General features: G+C 38.2%; 1 protein-coding gene across 2 annotated transcripts; it reads left to right on the top strand.

Annotated features, from left to right (window-relative positions):
• Positions 1-299: 299 nt before the first annotated feature.
• On the top strand, positions 300-16,528 carry NPM1 (nucleophosmin 1). 2 transcript variants are annotated; one of them, XM_047842361.1, is made up of 11 exons: positions 300-473; positions 2,524-2,603; positions 3,180-3,299; positions 3,638-3,731; positions 4,104-4,210; positions 4,328-4,395; positions 9,145-9,202; positions 9,783-9,866; positions 10,565-10,666; positions 13,147-13,221; positions 16,172-16,528. In XM_047842361.1, the coding sequence occupies exons 1-11, from the start codon at positions 416-418 to the stop codon at positions 16,208-16,210; spliced, it is 885 nt and encodes a 294-aa protein (XP_047698317.1). In that variant the 5' UTR covers positions 300-415; the 3' UTR covers positions 16,211-16,528. The 2 variants fall into 2 exon arrangements, with proteins under 2 accessions (XP_047698317.1, XP_047698387.1); XM_047842431.1 differs by lacking the exons at positions 13,147-13,221; positions 16,172-16,528 and adding an exon at positions 11,670-11,872.
• The last annotated feature ends 2,975 nt before the right edge of the window (positions 16,529-19,503 follow it).

The raw sequence follows: 19,503 nt of genomic DNA, 5'->3' as shown, positions 1-19,503 counted from the left end.
GCCCGCCAGAACCGGGGAGGACGTGGAAGGGTTGGAGGGGGGTAGCGCGCGCTACCAGGAGAAAGCACGCGTGCGCACAGGCGGCGCCGGCGGAGGGGTGGGGCCGGGGTACGAGTGCGCCTGCTCGGTGGGAGCCCGCGAAGTACCTGGAGGAGGTGGGGGGCGAGGTAGAAAGGAGTGGGGTTGAAGAGCGCTTGCGCGGGAGGGCGACCGTCCAGAGAGGGGGGGGCTCCCGAGCACGCGCGCGGAGACGGGACTTGGGAAGCTCTCGCGAGATCTTCACGGTGCTATATATGTGCGCAGGGAGCCCGCGTCCTTTCCCTGGTGTGATTCCGTCCTGCGCGGCTGTTCTGTGGAACAGTAGTCGTTTCTCTCCGTCCGCCTTCTCTCCCACCTAAGTGCGTGCCACCACCTCATGGAAGATTCGATGGACATGGACATGAGCCCCCTGAGGCCCCAGAACTATCTTTTCGGTAAGTGCTGGGGGGTTGGGGCGAGGCCGAGCGGGGCCTGGTGGCTTTGAGGTGGGGGGGCGGGAAACCCACTGAGGCCTGGGCTGGTAGAGAAACCTGGGCTGGTAGAGGGAGGGAAGCGGGCCGCTGGGGCCTTGCAGCCTAAGGGATGGGAGGCCGGGAGGGGAGAACTGAAGCATGAAGCGGTGGAAGGAGGGGCGGCCTGAAGCCTGGGGCGTGAGCGATCCGAGGCCCAGGGCCTGAGGTAACGTAGAACCGGCCTGCCGACGGGTCGGCTTTGCTTGGAGCACACGGTAGGGCCACGGGCGTTATTTTCCTTTGGAGTGTGTGATTTCGTAGGCTTGAGATTCTTGGCTGGGGTCATTGATGCCGGGTCCCGGCGTCCGGCTGGAGGTTGTGGGGGTCCGTGGTGTGCGGTAGTGGCTGCTTTTCTGGGGGAAAGGTTACTTAGAGCCCGGCGTTGGCCTCAGGCCTGAGGAGTCTGGAGCCCTACAGCGGAGAATTCAGTCCCGGTGCCTCGGCCGCTTACGGGGGGAGGGGAGGCGCGGCCGGGCGTGAGGAGGCCGCAACCGCTGGGAGCACGTGGTTGCCACGTGGTTGGGGGAAGGAGGGGGGTGTGGGCACTACATCCGGGGCTCCCTGGTGTCTTGTCACTCCGGAGCCTGGGATCCTGGGGCTTAATTGAAACTGTTAGGCGGGAAATGTTGGGTGAAGTGGCGAGTAGAGCCAAGATTCTGGAAGTCTTTGTTCGGTGCTTAACATCTACGATGGCAGATCTCAATTACAGAGTACTTTTCCTATCTCGTATTGGTAAATGGAAATTAGCCCACTTTGCAGGTGACGATGCTCAGAACTGAAGTGACTCAATGAAGGTTGTACTTGTAGTTAGAGACTAGATAGATCTAAAGCAAGACCCTTGTCTCTATGCGTTATTTGTAAGTATATGTATGTTTATTCTTTTTTTTTTGGAGGGAAGCTGGTGGAAACAGCCTTTTGTGCGGCATTGAGCAAACAGCCTTTTTGAGAAGATAGGAGATGTGTGTAGGTTCCAGCCTTTTTGAAAAGATAGGAGATGTGTGTAGGTTTCAGTTTGAGTCCATAAGATCTGATACAATTTTGGAATCTTGACCTCCCTCCAGAACTCCAGTACCATAGTAGAAAGCGACCAGCTTTGGTTTTTGAATCTTAAGTGAAATTGATTGTCATAGCCATATCTTTGTCAGTCAGGCTGTGCAATAGTGCAAATTTGGTTACACATTTTTATTTTAATAGACCATGCTGAGATGTGTTGAGATAACATTTAGGCATTTATGTACCCGTAACTGTTAGATGACAATTAAATGGAATCCTATAATTAAAATGTTATTCTGTCAGTACTTGAAACAACTTGCCTATTGATGGAATGGGAGTAGATAACTCCTACATTAAGTAAGGCTCTTTTGACTAGCTGGGGTTTCTGGTCAGTATACGGTATTAACCCTTTCTATTGGAAATATCCTTATGATATAGCTAATCTTAAACATAATTTGAGCATAATTTAATGCATATCATTTCTATTAACTTCAAGGAAGGGATATTGATCCCTGTGCCAAGTTTTGATCCATGTTTGTAGTTTTTCCCTTGTAAATACAAATTCACGTAGGTGTTTGTGTAACCATTTCTAAATTTGCCACTTGTCCTGTATACTTAGGTAGGTAATTTTTTTTTAAACAGTGCGATTTTATCAACCTTGTATATTAGACTTGGTTTCAGATACTGGTTTCAGTTTTTTTACTAAACTTTTGGGCCTGTTTCTACCTAAGAATGTAATAGTGTAGCTGAAAATGAGATAGTATAGTGGGAAAGTAGAATTTATAAAGCCCTGTATGGATGTTATTTGATATTTATAGACACTTGTGTTTAAGAAACCCAGGAAGAAATACTTCTGCCTTGCCATCTGGTAGCTAGAATAGTGGAAAATCTGTTCACAAATTAACTGGTTTTTTTTGGTTACCCTCACTTAAGTTTCAGAGCTAATTCTTTTTTGTTGTTGCTGTTTTCCCCTTTTCAGGTTGTGAACTAAAGGCTGACAAAGATTATCACTTTAAAGTGGATAATGATGAAAACGAGCACCAGTTATCTTTAAGAACCGTAAGTTAAACTTTTCAAAATAAACTATTTAACCTTTCTTGATTTCAGTCTATTCCTGTTTGTGTGATTTAATAACTTTGTAATAGTATTTTTTATAACTGAGATTGTATGTATTTGCTTATGTACCTGTGGTGTAAAACTTGGCCTCTTTACCTCTCATTTAGTAATCACGCAAAGTTCTGTCACACTACTGTTTGGCTGCCCATATTTAAGTACTTTGCTTCTTTGGCTGCATTGTAAAGCCCTTTAAGGCAGTGATAAATGTTTTTGTCCTCTGTAGTGACTAGCCTGTGGCCTTTCTGCCTAGCTTGCAGTCAGTGGTCAGTAAACGTTAGGTGATCCATACTGTGGGTAGATGATAACCTATAACAACGCCATCAAATTTTTAAGCGTTTCAAATTTGAGTATGAGAAATGATTGGCAAGGCCACATAAAACTTGAGACAACGTTGTGCACAAATTAGTTTTCCATCAGTGGTGATAATGGGTTTATAATTCTGGTTTTTCTTTTTTGCAGACAAATTTTGGGGGAATTTTAAAGTAGAATAACTAAAGTTGAATAACTTTTTGTTCACAGGTCAGTTTAGGAGCTGGTGCAAAGGATGAATTGCACATTGTTGAAGCAGAGGCAATGAATTATGAAGGCAGTCCAATTAAAGTCACACTGGCAACTTTGAAAATGTCTGTACAGCCAACGGTAAGGGCACTTAACTGCTGGATTTTATGTTAAGGTCTAATTCTGTTGTGTTACGGTAGGTGTCCTTTAGGTTACTACACCAAGGGCATTGAAGAAGGAATTTTCTTTGGTATTTCTAGTAACTGGCTGTGTCTTATGTCACTGTGGGGTTGAATGGTCAACTCTTGAACATAGTGGTTTGCTACCTGTTAGAGGTGAGAAACAGGTTCACTGGTTTGTTCATTTGGTTTATGAGTTTGCCTATTTACATTTTTGTAAGTCTGTTATGAACAGGTATTTATACCAAATACGTTTGTTTTCACAATATTTAGTGATTTTTAAATGTTTTTCCTTTTCAGGTTTCCCTTGGGGGCTTTGAAATAACACCACCTGTGGTCTTACGGTTGAAATGCGGTTCAGGGCCTGTGCATATTAGTGGACAGCACTTAGTAGGTATGTTATGTATTGTGCTGTTTATTCTCTCTTAATGCAGTTAACTTTGTTCCCAATTTGGACTTTGTAAAGCATGCTTAGTTTTAGTACTGCTGTCTTTATTAATAGGTTGAAGTGGAAATAGAGTAACTTAAACTGGAAAAGCCTGTTTTTTTGTTGTTTTGTTTTTCATTTAAAGCCTAGTAGAGTGCTGGCCTTCAGAGTTGCTTTTTAAAAAAATTTTTGGTTCCCTATTTGCTGTTTTCATAGTTCTTTTTTAATGTTCATTTAAAATTTTTAAATGCTCCTTACTGTATGTTATGCTCTTTTTTTCTGAGTTCTTGCTTGTTGGTTGAGTTTTATTCGTAGCTAATAAATAATTTTTTATTTTAGCTGTGGAGGAAGATGCAGAGTCAGAAGATGAAGAGGAAGAGGATGTGAAACTCCTTAGTATATCTGGAAAGCGTTCTGCCCCTGGAAGTGGTAGCAAGGTTCCACAGGTATAGGTGTAAAGATCTCTCTTATTTTGGTCTTTGGTTTGGTGATTAAGATCAGCACTTGTATATGAGTATGTGTGTATATATTTACATATATATATATGTATTGTTTTTTTTAAGAAAAAAGTAAAACTTGCTGCCGATGAAGATGACGATGAAGATGACGATGATGACGATGATGATGAAGAGTAAGTGTGTTCTAGAAACTTGATGTAGCTGTATGGGGAGTAGTTTATGAAAGTTATTTACCACAGTCCTCCATGAAATTAAGTAAGAGTTTAATTAAAGAAAGGGTAAATGATCAGTGGTTGTCACTGCATTACATTAGCTGAGTTGAAGGATACTATTGGGATTAAGAACCTTTAAAATGCAGTGTGGGAGTGCTTCTGTCAGTTAAATGTCCTACTTCCAGCTCAGGTCTTGATCTCATGGTTGGTTCGAGCCCTGCGTCAGGCCCTGTGCTGACAGCTCAGAGCCTGGAGGCTGCTTCAGATTGTGTCTCCCCCTCTCTGCCCCTCCCCTGCTGTTGGCTCTTTTTCTCAGAAACATTAACAAAAAGTTAAGAAAAGTTGCAGTGTGTTGCAAATTTTCAAGAGTATGCAGCATTTCCCAAACGTGTCCGACTAGATAACTTTTTTTTCTGACGAAGATTTAGTGAACATGTGATTAGGTATGTCTTCCACTGAACAGTTTGTGATGAATGGTTTGGGTGAAAAGAGAATCTGAATAGCTCCAGCAACATTTGTTTTGTGGGTTGTTATTTAACGAATTCCACCCCCCCCCCCCCCAAGGATTTTGGCCCTTGGTTCTCTGATTGTTACTGATAAAATTTTTCTAAAAGAGATTAAGATTTTCTTGGAAAGGATTTGATAGGTTTATTAAATTTGGTTAGGCTAAGTAAACAGTTACATGCCCACTAAAGAATAAAATGGTATTTATAATTGGTCTTTCCTATTTCCAGTAATGTCAGTAATTTGTAATAAGTTGAACTTTTAATTGACAGCTTTGTTTCTGAGTTCCCAGGTTGGTCCATATATATTTATTGAAAACGTAATTCGAATAGAATATAGGAAAGACTGATCAAACATGCACTAGTTAATGATCATATCTGGGAGTTAGGTTTTCAGTAACCTCAAATAGCCAACCTGGTAGTTCTTTAAAAAGCCCTTTGGGCAGGACAGTGAAGGCAGAAAGTAGGAAAAGGCTGAGTTGAATGCTTAACAAAATTCAAAATTACTTGCATATCAAATTTAAAACAATATAGTTGGTATTTTATTGTTAACTGCTTTTGAGTATAGTTATCAGTAGGAATTAAAGTGATATACTCCAAGAGAAATAGGGGAAATGGGCTTAAAACAAATGAGAAATATGGATGGTGTATGGTGCTTAGTTATATTTGAGTTTATTTAGTCCTTGATTTCAGGTTACCTTTGTCTAGGTATACTGTCTATGCACAGTAGCATATTCACTGAGGAGAAAATCTCTTCTAGGAAGAAAGGCTTTCGAGTAGGGACCTGATTGTTACCTTCAATCTGCTTGGGTTTTGAAGGATTTCCTGTCTTTAAAATGGGGATTTTTCCTGATACAACCACAACATAGAGTAGTCTCTGTTCTTCCATGTTCCAAGTTGCCTTTAGGTTTGGTAGTGTGGGAAGAATGAAGTGTGTGTGTATCTGTTAAGGCCCAAGTTAGTTTTCATGGAAGGGAAGAAGGGGTAAAGGGGTGTGTAGTCAGATAACGTATGTATAGGGTAGAGATGGTTAAATAAAACCGCTTATGACAGTGGTTTTATAGAAATCATTGTCATTCTTGTTTCTAGTGTGGGGAGGCACATAAAGGGATTGGGTTCTAAAGCCAAAATTGACAGAATCACTGTTTAAAGGACTGTATCTATGGCTTTGTTTGTATTACATGATACTTGACCATTTTAACCCAATTCTGAAAAGATGGGTGTTTCCTTTGGTTGCACATAGATGAAGCTGCTCCTGTTTTAAATTTAGAGATTACGTAGTAAGGAAGAGAAGGAAAGGAAACTTAAAAAAAAATTTTTTTTGAATGTTTATTATTTTTGAAGGAAAGAGAGACAGTGCGTGAGCAGGGGAGGAGCAGAGAGAAAGAGAGACACAGGATCCAAAGCAGGTTCCAGGCTCTGAGCTGTCAGCACAGAGCCTGATGGGGCTCGAACTCACGAACGGTGAGATCATGACCTGAGCCGAAGTCAGACGCTTAACCGACTGAGCCACCCAGGCGCCTTGAAGAATAACTTTTTGACTAGTATATAATGTTGTTATGTCGTCCGAAATCATGCTATAATCACTTCCTTCACCTGGCTCTACTCAACCACTGTTTCTCATTTTTAATAAAATCGGTTATTTTGCATATTTAATATAAATGGAATCATACAATACGTGATTTATGACTGGGTTTTAAAAGAACCATTTACATTGGGGCACCTCGGTGGCTCAGTTGGTTAAGTATCCAACTCTTGATTTTGGCTCAGGTCATAGTCTCATGGTTTGTGGGATCATGCCCTACTTGGGATTCTTTCTCTCTGCCCCTCTCCTGCTTGCGTGTGCATGGTGTCTCTCAAAAAGAAATACACAACTTAAAAAAATTATTTATGTTGAAGCATTCCTAGTACAGTAAAACCTTGGTTTGCAGGCATAATTTATTCCAGAAACATGTTTGTAACCCAAAGCACTCATAGATCAGTGAATTTCCTCATAAGAAATAGTGGAAACTCAGATGATTCGTCCCACAATGCAAAAATATTCATATGAAAATGATTGTAATACTGGAATATAATACAAAATAATAAAGAATACAAAACATAAAGAGAATTTAACCTGCACTTGGAAAACCTTCATAGCTGGTGTGAGGGAGACAAGAGGAGGGTTATTGTGTAGGATGACTTTCACAACCAGTAATGGCATCACTGCTATCTATTGGCTCAGTGGAATCTTTTTTACAGTACAGTATTAATAAACTTGTCATCTATTGTATTTAGTGTAACTGGCAATAAAGCAGCAGAGGAAAGGGTCTGTATCTGCTGGCAGCCTGACCTAGAATGAAGCAAAGGATTGTCCATAGGCACTTTGAAGTGACAAAAAATACCCTAGTGCCAGTTGTGGGCACCTTCAAACATTTTGAAAAATCACTGATTTCTACCGAACACTGCAGCCTGAGACCAATCATCCGAGCATAGGAGACAATCACCCCCAATCCTACGGAGTGAACCATTGGTTTAGTTGTGAGATATGATGTTTGGTGTCACGTACTACAGACATAACTGGTTTATCAAGTTAATTTATTATAGACATGTTTGCTCATCTTGTGGAATGCTCACAGAACAAGTTACTCACAATCCAAGGTTTGTGTCTTGATTTTTTTCTAGATTACTGAGTTAAAAGAGGGGGTTTTTTTTGTTTATTTCTGAGAGAGCGTGGGCATGCTGGGGCGGGGCTGAGAGGGAGAGAGAACACATCTCAGGCAGGTTCCCAGCTGTCAGCACAGAGTCCCATGTGGGGCTGAAACTCACAGAACTGTGGGATCATGATCTGAGCTGAACTGACTGAGCCACTTAGGTATCCCAGTGTTAGTTTTCTTTTAATGTTTTGGGACAAGTCCCTTATCAGATACATACAATTCATAAATATTTTCTTCCATTCTTTGGGTTGTTTTTCCACTCTTCAGTGGTATCCTTTGCACAAAAATTTATTCTTTTTTTTTCTTTTTTTTATTGAAGCATAGTTGACATCACAGTGTTATATTAGCTTACATTTTTTTAAAGGTTTTATGAAGTCCAGTTTGTTAGCTTGTGCTTTTGGTGTCAAACCTAAAAATTTAGACCCTTGGTCCATTTTGAATCAGTTTTTGTACATGGTGTGAGGTAGAGGACGAACTTAAATTCTGCATGTGGATTTCTAGTTTTCCCAGCACTATTTATTAGCCTTTCAACTCTTAGAATTTTATTGATATAGGTCTATCCTTCTGCTAAAACAATTGTCCTGGTTTGTAGTTCTTACGGGTTTCTTTTGAAAATACTGAATCATAACTTTGTTCTTTCTCAAGTTTGTTGTTGGCTGCTCTTGGTTCCTTGAATTTTGATGCAAATTTTAGGATCAATTTCTATAGAGAAGCCAGCAGGGACTCAAGGATTTCAATGAACCTGTAGATTAATAGAGTTGCCACCTCAGTAAAATATTTCTACTGATCTGTGAACGTTAGATGTGTTTATTTTAATTTCTTTAAACTATAATCTCCACTTTGTAAAATTTTTATGCCTTTTAATTGTAAAAACATAATTCTCATTTCAGGAATGTTATCCATATTCACATTGTTTGACAGGTCTCAAACTCTTGTAGTAATACTGAAAATCTCATGAAATGAAAACAACTCATTTCTATCTTCACCCCCTGGCAACCACCATTCTACTTTTGGTTCTATAAGGAGTATAAAGATTACTTTTGATGTGTTATATTAAGTGGGATTGTACAGTATGTTTCTTTTTGTGACTGTCTTATTTCAGTTAATGTCCTCAAGATTTATTCATCTTCAGCATGTGACAGGAATTCATTAAAACAATATTCCAAGAATGTAAATTGTGATAACTGTCAAAAAACCTCAAATATTCCATTAAATATATAGAACATTTTTAAAATCTGTTTGACTGTTAATGGACATGTGAGTTGCTTCTACCTCTTGGAAATTGTGAATAATGCTATAATGATGATGAATGGACAAATATCTCTTAAGATCCTGCTTTCAGTTCTTTTTGTCAATTCCAGAAAGTTCAAAATTTCTTAATACCTTGATTTGATTTCTAAACTTATTGGTTCATCGGCTCTTCTATGAAATTGGTTCGTAGCCAGTTTCTACATAGGCTTCTTGGTTTATGAGTGCGTTGAATCAGTAATAATGACTCATTTCATTTGTAGTGATGATGATGATGATTTTGATGATGAGGAAGCTGAAGAAAAGGCTCCAGTAAAGAAAGTAAGTAAGATACAATGGTACAGGGTTGCCAGAAGTTGCTAGTAACAAATGATGATAGATAAATTTTTGTGCTCTTCACTTGTAGTTAATGAAAGCTGGCTTGGGAGGAGTTAATGATCTAATACTTTAAAAATTAGCCCATGGGGCGCCTGGGTGGCGCAGTCGGTTAAGCGTCCGACTTCAGCCAGGTCACGATCTCGCGGTCTGTGAGTTCGAGCCCCGCGTCAGGCTCTGGGGTGATGGCTCAGAGCCTGGAGCCTGTTTCCGATTCTGTGTCTCCCTCTCTCTCTGCCCCTCCCCCGTTCATGCTCTGTCTCTCTCTGTCCCAAAAATAAATAAACGTTGAAAAAATTTAAAAATTAGCCCTGAGTTGAGGTAGTCTTAAGATTTCCTAGTAGTGGACAGTGATCTACTTTTTTTACCCATGTGGCCTTCTTCCACTTTAAAACTTTGGTCAGAATTTTTTTATTTTTTTATTTTTTTTTATTTTTTTTTTTTTGGTTTTAGCAAACTACTACTTTTATATGGTTTGGGGCAGTTACATAGGAGGGCATTGATTAAGATTAATTTATAATTGCAGTCTATACGAGATACTCCAGCCAAAAATGCACAAAAATCTAACCAGAATGGAAAAGACTCAAAACCATCAACACCAAGATCAAAAGTGAGTGGCATCATATACCTAAACACAGCCTTTGTTGAAGTAGTTAGGAAAGTTAAAAGTTCTGTGGAAGAAGGTAGTCTGAAATTTGATAGTGCTTGGAGAACACTTGTAATTGAGGTCTTAAAGCACTAAAATATGCTTGTTGGTAATCGTTATCCTATATGTATCATTTCTGGCATTCTAGTGGAAGAGAAAGCCAGCACAAAGATTTTATTGTGTTAGAGTTGTCTCCTGTAAGGAATCTTGTTTGTTGAAAGATATTATTTATGGCATAGCAGAGTTTCTCAACCCTGGCTGCATGTTAGAACCTAATAGCAGCTTAAAGGAACCACAATACCTGGTCTTGGAGGTTACTATTTAAAAGCTATGGGAATGGGTATCAGGCATTTAGCTGCATTGACTTGCTTAATTCTTGGAGCCTTATGCTTTCAATTTTGATGGTATCCTTTTTAAGTGTGAACTAATCTGATGTGAAATATAAAAGCAAACTCAAACTATCCTATTTTTTAAGGAATGATTTTAAGAATATAATTGTTCAGTCATGAATTTATGATATCTGAATTCTGGTTGTATACATTTTACAAGGAAGGATTGTAAATAATGCTTTTCTTGAGAACATCCACGTATGTAGGATGGGTTTTAACAGTATACGTAAGTGTATACACTTACAACCTTTCGAAATTCAACTTGTTTTTCAGGGTCAAGAATCTTTCAAAAAACAGGAAAAGACTCCCAAAACACCGAAAGGACCTAGTTCTGTAGAAGACATTAAAGCAAAAATGCAAGCAAGTATAGAAAAAGTGAGTAAAATGATCTTTCCTGAAGAAACTTGATAAAGGTATATTTCCCCCTCTCTTAAACACCATTGTGAAGGCTTGGAACAAGATTGTTCCTTATTGTTTTTCCTTGATGTATCTGTCCCTTATGTGCTCTTGGTTTTCAGAAGTGTATTACTTGTTATTTACATTCATTTCTAGTCTCAGTGATTTTTGATTTTTTTTTTTTTTTTTTTTTTTTTTTTTTTTTGCGTATTTGAAGTTACATATATATTCTTTCATAAAAGAAATACAAGTCAGCTGATTTTAAGATTTGTTTCTGACTTCGGATGTTAAAGATTCAATGAGAACATTTTCCTCTTTTTGTAAGATGCTACAGAACCAGCAGAGGGCGTATGAGTCTTACAAAATTGCAAGCTGCTGGTTGCTTGGTATAGTTAAAAAAAACCTCCTAATTTGAGTCCTTTTATTTGCCTTTTACACCAAGGTATTACCAGTCAATATATGTGGATCTTTGACCAATACGCTTACATTTAGTTGCCTTTTGTCTTAAATAGTGGAAACGAGAAATTTGCTCTCATCCTGATGCTTACTTGACTGGAGAACTAAACTTCTTAAACTAGTGAATTTGGACTTGTAGAAAATGGAATGGAATAATCAATTTAAATGTATTCAGACATTTGAGAACAGCTAGAATTCTGAGAGATATAATATTAGACCCCAGTTTTTGAGAATAAATGCGGGATGGTGAGGAAAAGTTGCTCCTTTGCCCATGTTTTTCCTGTGTTTTCTAGGTTCTACCTGGCTTCAGTAGTTTTCCTTGTGCAGTGAAGAGTCAATTGGAAAAATAACATTTAGAAGCAGAATGTATTATGTATTGTTTTTGCTTTAGTAATACTGTAAACCTTTCTAGTTTTATGGTGTCACTGCTTTATATTTATCCCTTTCACACAGTGCTAAAATGACCTTTTTAGATAACCCTCCCCCCCCATTTTAATATGGACCTATCTCCTTGGTTTAATTACAGGCGAATTGAACAGTCCTGGGCACTACTGGTAAATTAAGCCCCAAGCTGGGGAGAGAGGAAAAGGAGAGAGAAATGTAGTCCATACTGAGTGTCATCAACAATCCAGACTGAAGTCTTCTATTTTAAATTTTTTTTTTTTTCAACGTTTATTTATTTTTGGGACAGAGAGAGACAGAGCATGAACGGGGGAGGGGCAGAGAGAGAGGGAGACACAGAATCGGAAACAGGCTCCAGGCTCTGAGCCATCAGCCCAGAGCCCGACGCGGGGCTCGAACTCCCGGACTGCGAGATCGTGACCTGGCTGAAGTCGGACGCTTAACCGACTGCGCCACCCAGGCGCCCCAGAAGTCTTCTATTTTAATCTCAAATCTCCTTTCCTGATTTGCCACCCACCCACGCCCCCTTCCAGGCTGGAAGCAATCTCATTCTTAGTCTCCTAAAGCACTTTCTTTTGGCTGCTGTGATTCAGTGAACATTATACCTTCTATGATTTGTGCGTTTGCCTCACCTCTTTGACCATGTTTTAATCACCTTTGTTTGTATCTCCTTAGCTGCTCAATAAATATTTGAATGAATCAAATAAGAATGTATGTGGCAAATAATTTGAAAATGGAAATGACAGGTTTATTTTCTAGGTTATAGAGGCAATTTAAGAATCCCATACCATATTTCTGATCACTTATTTTGTGCTATGATTCCTTTGGCATTCTGAAACCTTGGTCTTTTTAAAACGCATAGATGTTTCAGGTTACAAGAAAAAGTAAAATTTAGTTACCAAAATAAGGAACAAAGACGATATACTTAGTATGTTAAATAAGATAATTCAAAAGTAGAAATGACTGTAAACCGCAAGATATTTGCAGTAATTGCAGTCTTTGAAAATATTTGATGAAATATTTTGAAAATAATTTGGTGTTAGTACTGTTGTGATTCATCCCCTATGTCTATAACTGAAGGAGGTGCCAAGTTTTAGAGATCAGTGAAATGTAGGACTAATTTTTCTCCCGTTTGGACTTCATATACCTCTTGAACTGACTTCCAGGTTAGCGTTGTGCTGGACTTAGGTTCTTAGTATGTATTAAGTGATGTTCAGTTTTGATCTCTTTGCGGTACTCAAGGGGTATACGTTTGCTTTACATTTGGTTTGGGGTAGTATATAATAGAGTAGGCAGTCAAGCTGACATTTGAGTGCCTGAGAATCTGTTGTAGCTCATATTTTACATTTTTAGGATGGTTGGAGAGAATTTGAAATGTTGACAAACCTATCAATATAGGAGTACTATGAAAGACTCATGTTCTAAATATTGTTGCCTAATAGGTCTTTCTGGGTCTAAAAACTCAGTATTATTAAAATGAAAGAGTTGAAGGGGCAAGGAACCAATGGTCCATGTAAGAGTATGCATATCTGTGAGGAATTTCATAATATCTCAAAAACAGTGTTCCTATACTTAAACGCAATAATGCTTTTGTCTCCTAGGGTGGTTCTCTTCCCAAAGTGGAAGCCAAGTTCATCAATTATGTGAAGAATTGCTTCCGGATGACTGACCAAGAGGTAACTGAATTTTCAGGAGACCTGACCAAATCCAAATTTTTTATTGTGATTTATTTATGATTATTTTCTTTAAGTGTTGGCTTCTTTTAAAAGGTTCCTAACCACAGACTATTACACTTCAGATTAAGTACATGGAAACTCTTAAGAATTTAGTTGGCAGAGATTGAGAAGATAACTTCTTAGTACATTTTTCTCAGTTTTTATATAGTTGGTAAATTATCTCTTCGTTACTGAGCGCAGTTTTACTCTGTTGGCTAAAGAAATGTGCTGTGGTTTCCTTGCTCCTTTTGACTATTTGAGGTAGTCTGGTCTTTTGCTTTTTTGTGTGCTTGGGAAACACATTTTGCTGAAATCGACCTAATGTGTAAAATCAGGAAGCAAGAAGTCAAATTGTAGTTAATACTCTATGTAGTAGCTTGAATCAGCTGTTAATTTGTGTTATATATTATTTTGTTAGTAGAAATTGATGCATTTATTTTTATTGTCTTACGGTTGCTGACTCAAATGTAAGGAAAATGTAAAAACAGGTAAGGGTGCTAGGTATCTTGTATATACAGAACATATGCTGTGTTAAATGGTTTTTGTCAGGAATCAATCCCTAAGCCTCCTGTGTCCAACTTTTTTCAGTAAATGAAATTTGTCCTTTTGAGGTAATTTTCTGCAGCAGTAGGTAGCACTTAACTCATTTACATGGCAGCACTATTTTTCTCCAATTTGAAACCCTTTCAATGTTTCAACACTTTACTATTATTTTGGAAGTTAGCCTTGATTGATAAGGCTGTGAGATGAAATTCAAGTTTTTACTCTTTTGGTTGCTATTCTGTTTATATATACTTGAACCCCAAAATGCAAGTGAATTCTGTGAGTTTTCTGAATACTGGACATTGTTAAAAGTCTGTGAAACTGCAGTATACAATTGTCCAGTATTGCAAATAGTGGAAAGATGCATGCACTAACAAGGAAGCCTAAGACGTGATTTCTCCCACTAGTACCAAAGAAAGTGGTGAAATACAGTGTGTGATTAAAATTCAGAGAAGATAAAATAATAACCAAAATTGTAAAGGCTTTCCACAAATGGTATAGTATCAGTCTTGGAGCTAAAGTAACTGAATTCACTGTTACCAGAAGTATTTTCTGACTCTAAAACTGGAAGCATACTGGGCAGGTGCCTAGGTGGCTCAGCCTCTGTTTGAGCATCGGACTCTTGATTTTTGGCTCAGGTCATGATCCAGGGTTGTTGGATAGAGCCCCATGTGGACCTGAGTGTGGAGCCTGCCCCGGATTCATTCTTTCTTTCTCTGCCCCTCTCCCCTCATACACATGTGCTCTCTTCTCTTTCTAAAATTAAAATAAAAAACAACTGGAAGCATATTTTGAAGTGCCAGGATGAAATTTCTACAGTATTAAAAAGTAGTTTCATTTATTGTTGTAGAGATTATCAAAGCTTAAATGCTTCACGTTTTTATGGCGTGCCTACATATATAAGTAATCACAATATATAAAATATTGCCATTGCTTGTATAGTTTTCCTTGTGAAAAAGTTGCTTATGAGGATTTGGCTAGTAAAATCCCTTCCAGATGGGACTTGAGAAATACTAGTAAGTCTTTATAAGCTCTTGAATTAAGAGCTAATGAAAACAACTGGAGTTTTTTTGTGGAGAAACCACAGATCAAAGTTTGGTAAATGTTTATTTAAAGGTATTGTTTACTCAAAACTGTACAAGATTCTGAGTGACCAGGAAGATTTTATGAGACTCTCAACATTTGATATTCATTTCCCTTGCATTTGAAACCCAGTGGCTGTTGAAAAACAGTAGTTGAGAGAATCAATCCTATGTATTTGAAGCACTAAAATCATATTTTGGGAGAAGAGGCTGTAAATGTTCTTAGTGACATTTTTTAAATAGTACATCAAATAAAGGTTACTTTCTTAGTTTTAAATGACTGTTTAGCAGGATTATGTAAATTCAGAGATATTCAAAGAACTCACTGACCTGTATTTTATTGTTTTAAAGGAATTTGTTGAATCCTGTAAAGAATTGACAAACATGAAGACTATTTTTTATCTATTTACTTTTTAAAAGGTTTTATTTTGGAGTAATCTCTCTACCCAATGTAGGGTTTGAACCCACAACCTTGAGATCGAGTCACATGCTGCACTGACTGAGCCAGCCAGGCACCCCAGGACTTAAAAGAACATTATTTATGGATAGGAAATGAAATGCGAACTTGAAGTGTATAACAACTATACTTAATCATGACTCATTTGAAGAATAATTCTTTCGCATGGATGTTCATACTAGTATGAGAACAAGTATAGATTTCATGTATTGACGTAAGGCGTAGAAGTGGAGGGATGCTTTTTTTTTTTTGTCAGTAGACAACATTTAAATCCTTACATTTAAGGAATGGAAAAGCAGGTGATGCCTTAGAAGACGGGTGTTTTAAGTGCTTTAACAAATCAGATAAGAACAAGGGCTGAGTAGTTAATCTAGTGTATTTCAAGTACACATAATATTTTCGTATGTGTTCTACAGGCTTAGAACTAAGTATATGTAACTGTGTTAACAGAAATCTTATTTAACTGCATTTTCTGTATTTTTATGTGCTAAGTCTGGCAGCCCTGAGCAGAGGACATAGGCAGCATTGGCCAAACTGGCCTCTCTGCTCTTTCATTCCATTTATGTAAGCTGTTAAATGCATACTAGTACCATTGACTTCGTTTACAAAGATTCACATGACTTTGTCTTTTTTGAAGTATTTGAAAGTAAATTATGTCTGAGTATAAATTCCCTTGCAATCAGTTCTTAATTATCTAGAGTTGAACCTTTTTGGTGGTAGGATGAAAAATAATAGGTATGTTGAACTGTACAAAGAAACATGGTTTAATTTATTGGTGTCTGTGAAGTGTTGTGGTTCTTTTAACCACATTTCTTTTTTTGTTTTCCAGGCTATTCAAGATCTCTGGCAGTGGAGGAAGTCTCTTTAAGAAAATAGTTTAAACAGTTTGTTAAAATTTTCCGTCTTATTTCATTTCTGTAACAGTTGATATCTGGCTGTCCTTTTTATAATGCAGAGTGAGAACTTTCCCTACCGTGTCTGATAAATGTTGTCCAGGTTCCATTGCCAAGAATGTGTTGTCCAAAATGCCTGTTTAGTTTTTAAAGATGGAGCTCCACCCTTTGCTTGGTTTTAAGTATGTATGGAATGTTATGATAGGACATAGTAGTAGTGGTGGTCAGACAAATGGAAATGGTGGGGAGACAAAAATATACATGTGAAATAAACTCAGTATTTTAATAAAGTAGCACTGTTTCTCTTTCTATTATTTACCCTTAAACTTTGTCAAAGAACTAGCTGTACATAGTTAAAAGTATCAGATAACACCTAAAAATCCCCTGAGAAACAGTCCTTGCCCTAAACCCTTTAAATTGTTCCTGCTTCTTAATTTTTCATCGTGAGCATTTAATGCTTCTACTTTCCTACCTCCTGATAATGGTTGATAATTGTGGTCATGCAGGCGTGTTTCCAGATGTTCAGTCAGGCCACCTATCCACGTACCCAGCCTTTTCACTGGTAAAATCTGGCATGTTAAACAGCTTGTAGCAGGCTTTCTTAACTTGGGTTCTTCATCTAAGCCAGAACAGAAGATGAATTCTGTTGACCTTTTTCTCAGTTTGCCCAAAATAGCACATAATTTATACATTTTTAGATCCTTGGGAGAAAAGTTAACTTATTGCATATGGTGGTTACATGAGGACATTCAGAGGCTAATCCTTGGGATCTATGTTTTACCATGTGCCAGTTGCATGATGGTGTCATGGTTAGATTACTGTTCTTTTGTTGTGGTGTATCCAGTGGTTTGCTAATCTGTGGAGGAGGTATTTTCTGAGTACATGTAATCTGAAAAGTCACTTTTTAACAAAGTTCAGTGCCGCTAAATCTTAGAATTTTAATTGTGCCGTTTTTGTCCTCCTCCTGATGTTTTCATGTGTTCTTTTGTATATGACCAGTTTTTCTGAGAATTCATTAAGATTGTTGTTGGTTTTCTAAAGTTTTATGTCTTATTCTGGGCCCTGGGTAAACTGGGTCTGTCCTCCAGAGACTTCCAGTTTGGGGCCATTTTCTTGGGAGATTTCAGTCTCTTGCTTAACTTCTATCCGTTCTTAGGCCTTCTGTTTGGTTCTCTTGGATGTTTTTCCTCATTCCTTTCTGTTTAAACTTTAGGAGAAGAGACTATTTTATGTCATCAAAATTGTGTTTTATTTTTTTAACTTCCAAATGCTCTTCCATGGTGTTTGGGGACATAGTATCTGAAGTCTGAAGAAACTCTTCACCCCATGCATTGTTTACTCATTTTTTTTCACCTCTCAGTCTTTTTTATATTGATTAGGAGGATTGCTCTTGCTCATGAGGCTGCAGTTGCAGATATTTTGATGGGATGAACAGATAACACCAGCCTTTTAATTTCTTGAGTGTTTTTGGTACAGTAACTTTATTTTGGGAGGTGGGGAAAAGGTTGGTGCAGTACTGTCTTTCTAATCCCAGTTTCCAGGGGTTAGGTGCTTCTTCTAGTCATTTACTTCAGGTTTTGTTTTTCTTCATTGAGTGTTCCATTTCCTCGCTCCAGGAGGTCTATTCTTGTAGTTTCTCATTTTATACCATTGTTAATGGAGACTCCAATGGAAATGGTGAATGTTCATTGTTCTTCATTTCACTGAATAGTGCCTTTGGCTTAAAGGATGTTTATATTAATGTTTAAAAGATCATTAAGTTGATAGAATTCCAAAACAAGCTACACATGATTTTTTAAAACTTATTGGTGTAAAATAGTGCTACCATGAGTTAAATAGAGTTGTCGTTTCTTTCCTAGGTAGTGATTTACATTGCAGAATGTGATGATACGGGAGTATATTAGGTAATTAGTTACTTAAAATGTTCAAAAGTAGAAGTGTACTTTTGCATTGTGTCTCCAAAATGTAGGTCTGATTTGTTTATTTGAGTAGCTTTGTGTAGAAGTTAACACTTGGGTTTATTATTTCATGGGTACGAATGTAGCAGGAAAATCAAAAGCACTACTCCCCATTCTTAGGGTTGGCCTTACTGGTGACCCTGTACCCTGTTCTTGCTCATAAGATAAAACTAATCAGATCCATCTTCAGTAAAGATTCCAGGTATGTCATGTGCCTCAAAAGTCACTAATAGTGCTTGGTTCTAGACCTCAGCCAACTAAATACGGTAAGGCTTATGACTAGAAATTCCTCCTTTTCAAGGAGTGCAAATTATTAAGTGACATTGGCCGTACTTAGATCAATATTGGTTTAATTGCTAAAAACAAATGAGGTACTTTGGGAAAACTAAAGTTTTAAAGCATATTTAGCTTTTAAAAAATAGTGAGTTTTATGTTAGAGCACCAGCCGGGCATCAGAGAGGCAGAAGGGGAGAGAGAATCTCAAGCAGACTCCATGTCCAGCATGCAGCCCAACATATGGGGCTCAGTCATGACCTGAGATGAAATCACGAGGTGCTTAACTCAGGCGCCCCACATTTTTAGTTTTCTAAGATAAATAGGAAAAAAACAATTATTTTCCTTTGTCCCTAATACTAATCTTTTTTGATTCATAGTAGAGGGACCTGTAAGAGAAGCTGCTTTGTTCTTAATTTTGAGAACTTAGGGATTTGCCAGGAGTAATACTTTTTATATTTAGTACTTTTTTTAAATTTTTTTTTTCAACGTTTTTTATTTATTTTTGGGACAGAGAGAGACAGAGCATGAACGGGGGAGGGGCAGAGAGAGAGGGAGACACAGAATCGGAAACCGGCTCTAGGCTGCTCCGAGCCATCAGCCCAGAGCCTGACGCGGGGCTCGAATTCACGGACCGTGAGATCGTGACCTGGCTGAAGTCGGACGCTTAACCGACTGCGCCACCCAGGTGCCCCTATATTTAGTACTTTTTGATGGAATAATTCTATTTCTCTTCCTTAAGCCAGTCTGCTGAATATGAATGTTTAATGGCTTAGTTCTTAGCAGTACCATTCACTCTTCTGCAGACATTTCTTTTAAAATCCCCACTTTGTTTCCCTTTGTACCAGACTTTGAAAAACATATTTTAATGTTTTATTGTTTTCACTTACCAATTTTCAGAATGATGGGTTGATGTTCTGGTAACCTCTGGAAGTATCCTGAAATCCTGTATTGGTATTTCACTGTAACTTTTTTGGCTGACAACCACTAGCTTAATGAGGGGAGAGAAAATGTCTAGGGTGTGGGGCTTTTTGAAA

Source organism: Prionailurus viverrinus, chromosome A1, assembly GCF_022837055.1.
Source record: "Prionailurus viverrinus isolate Anna chromosome A1, UM_Priviv_1.0, whole genome shotgun sequence".
Classification (NCBI taxonomy): domain Eukaryota; kingdom Metazoa; phylum Chordata; class Mammalia; order Carnivora; family Felidae; genus Prionailurus; species Prionailurus viverrinus.
This window is presented reverse-complemented; position numbering and strand designations above follow the sequence as displayed.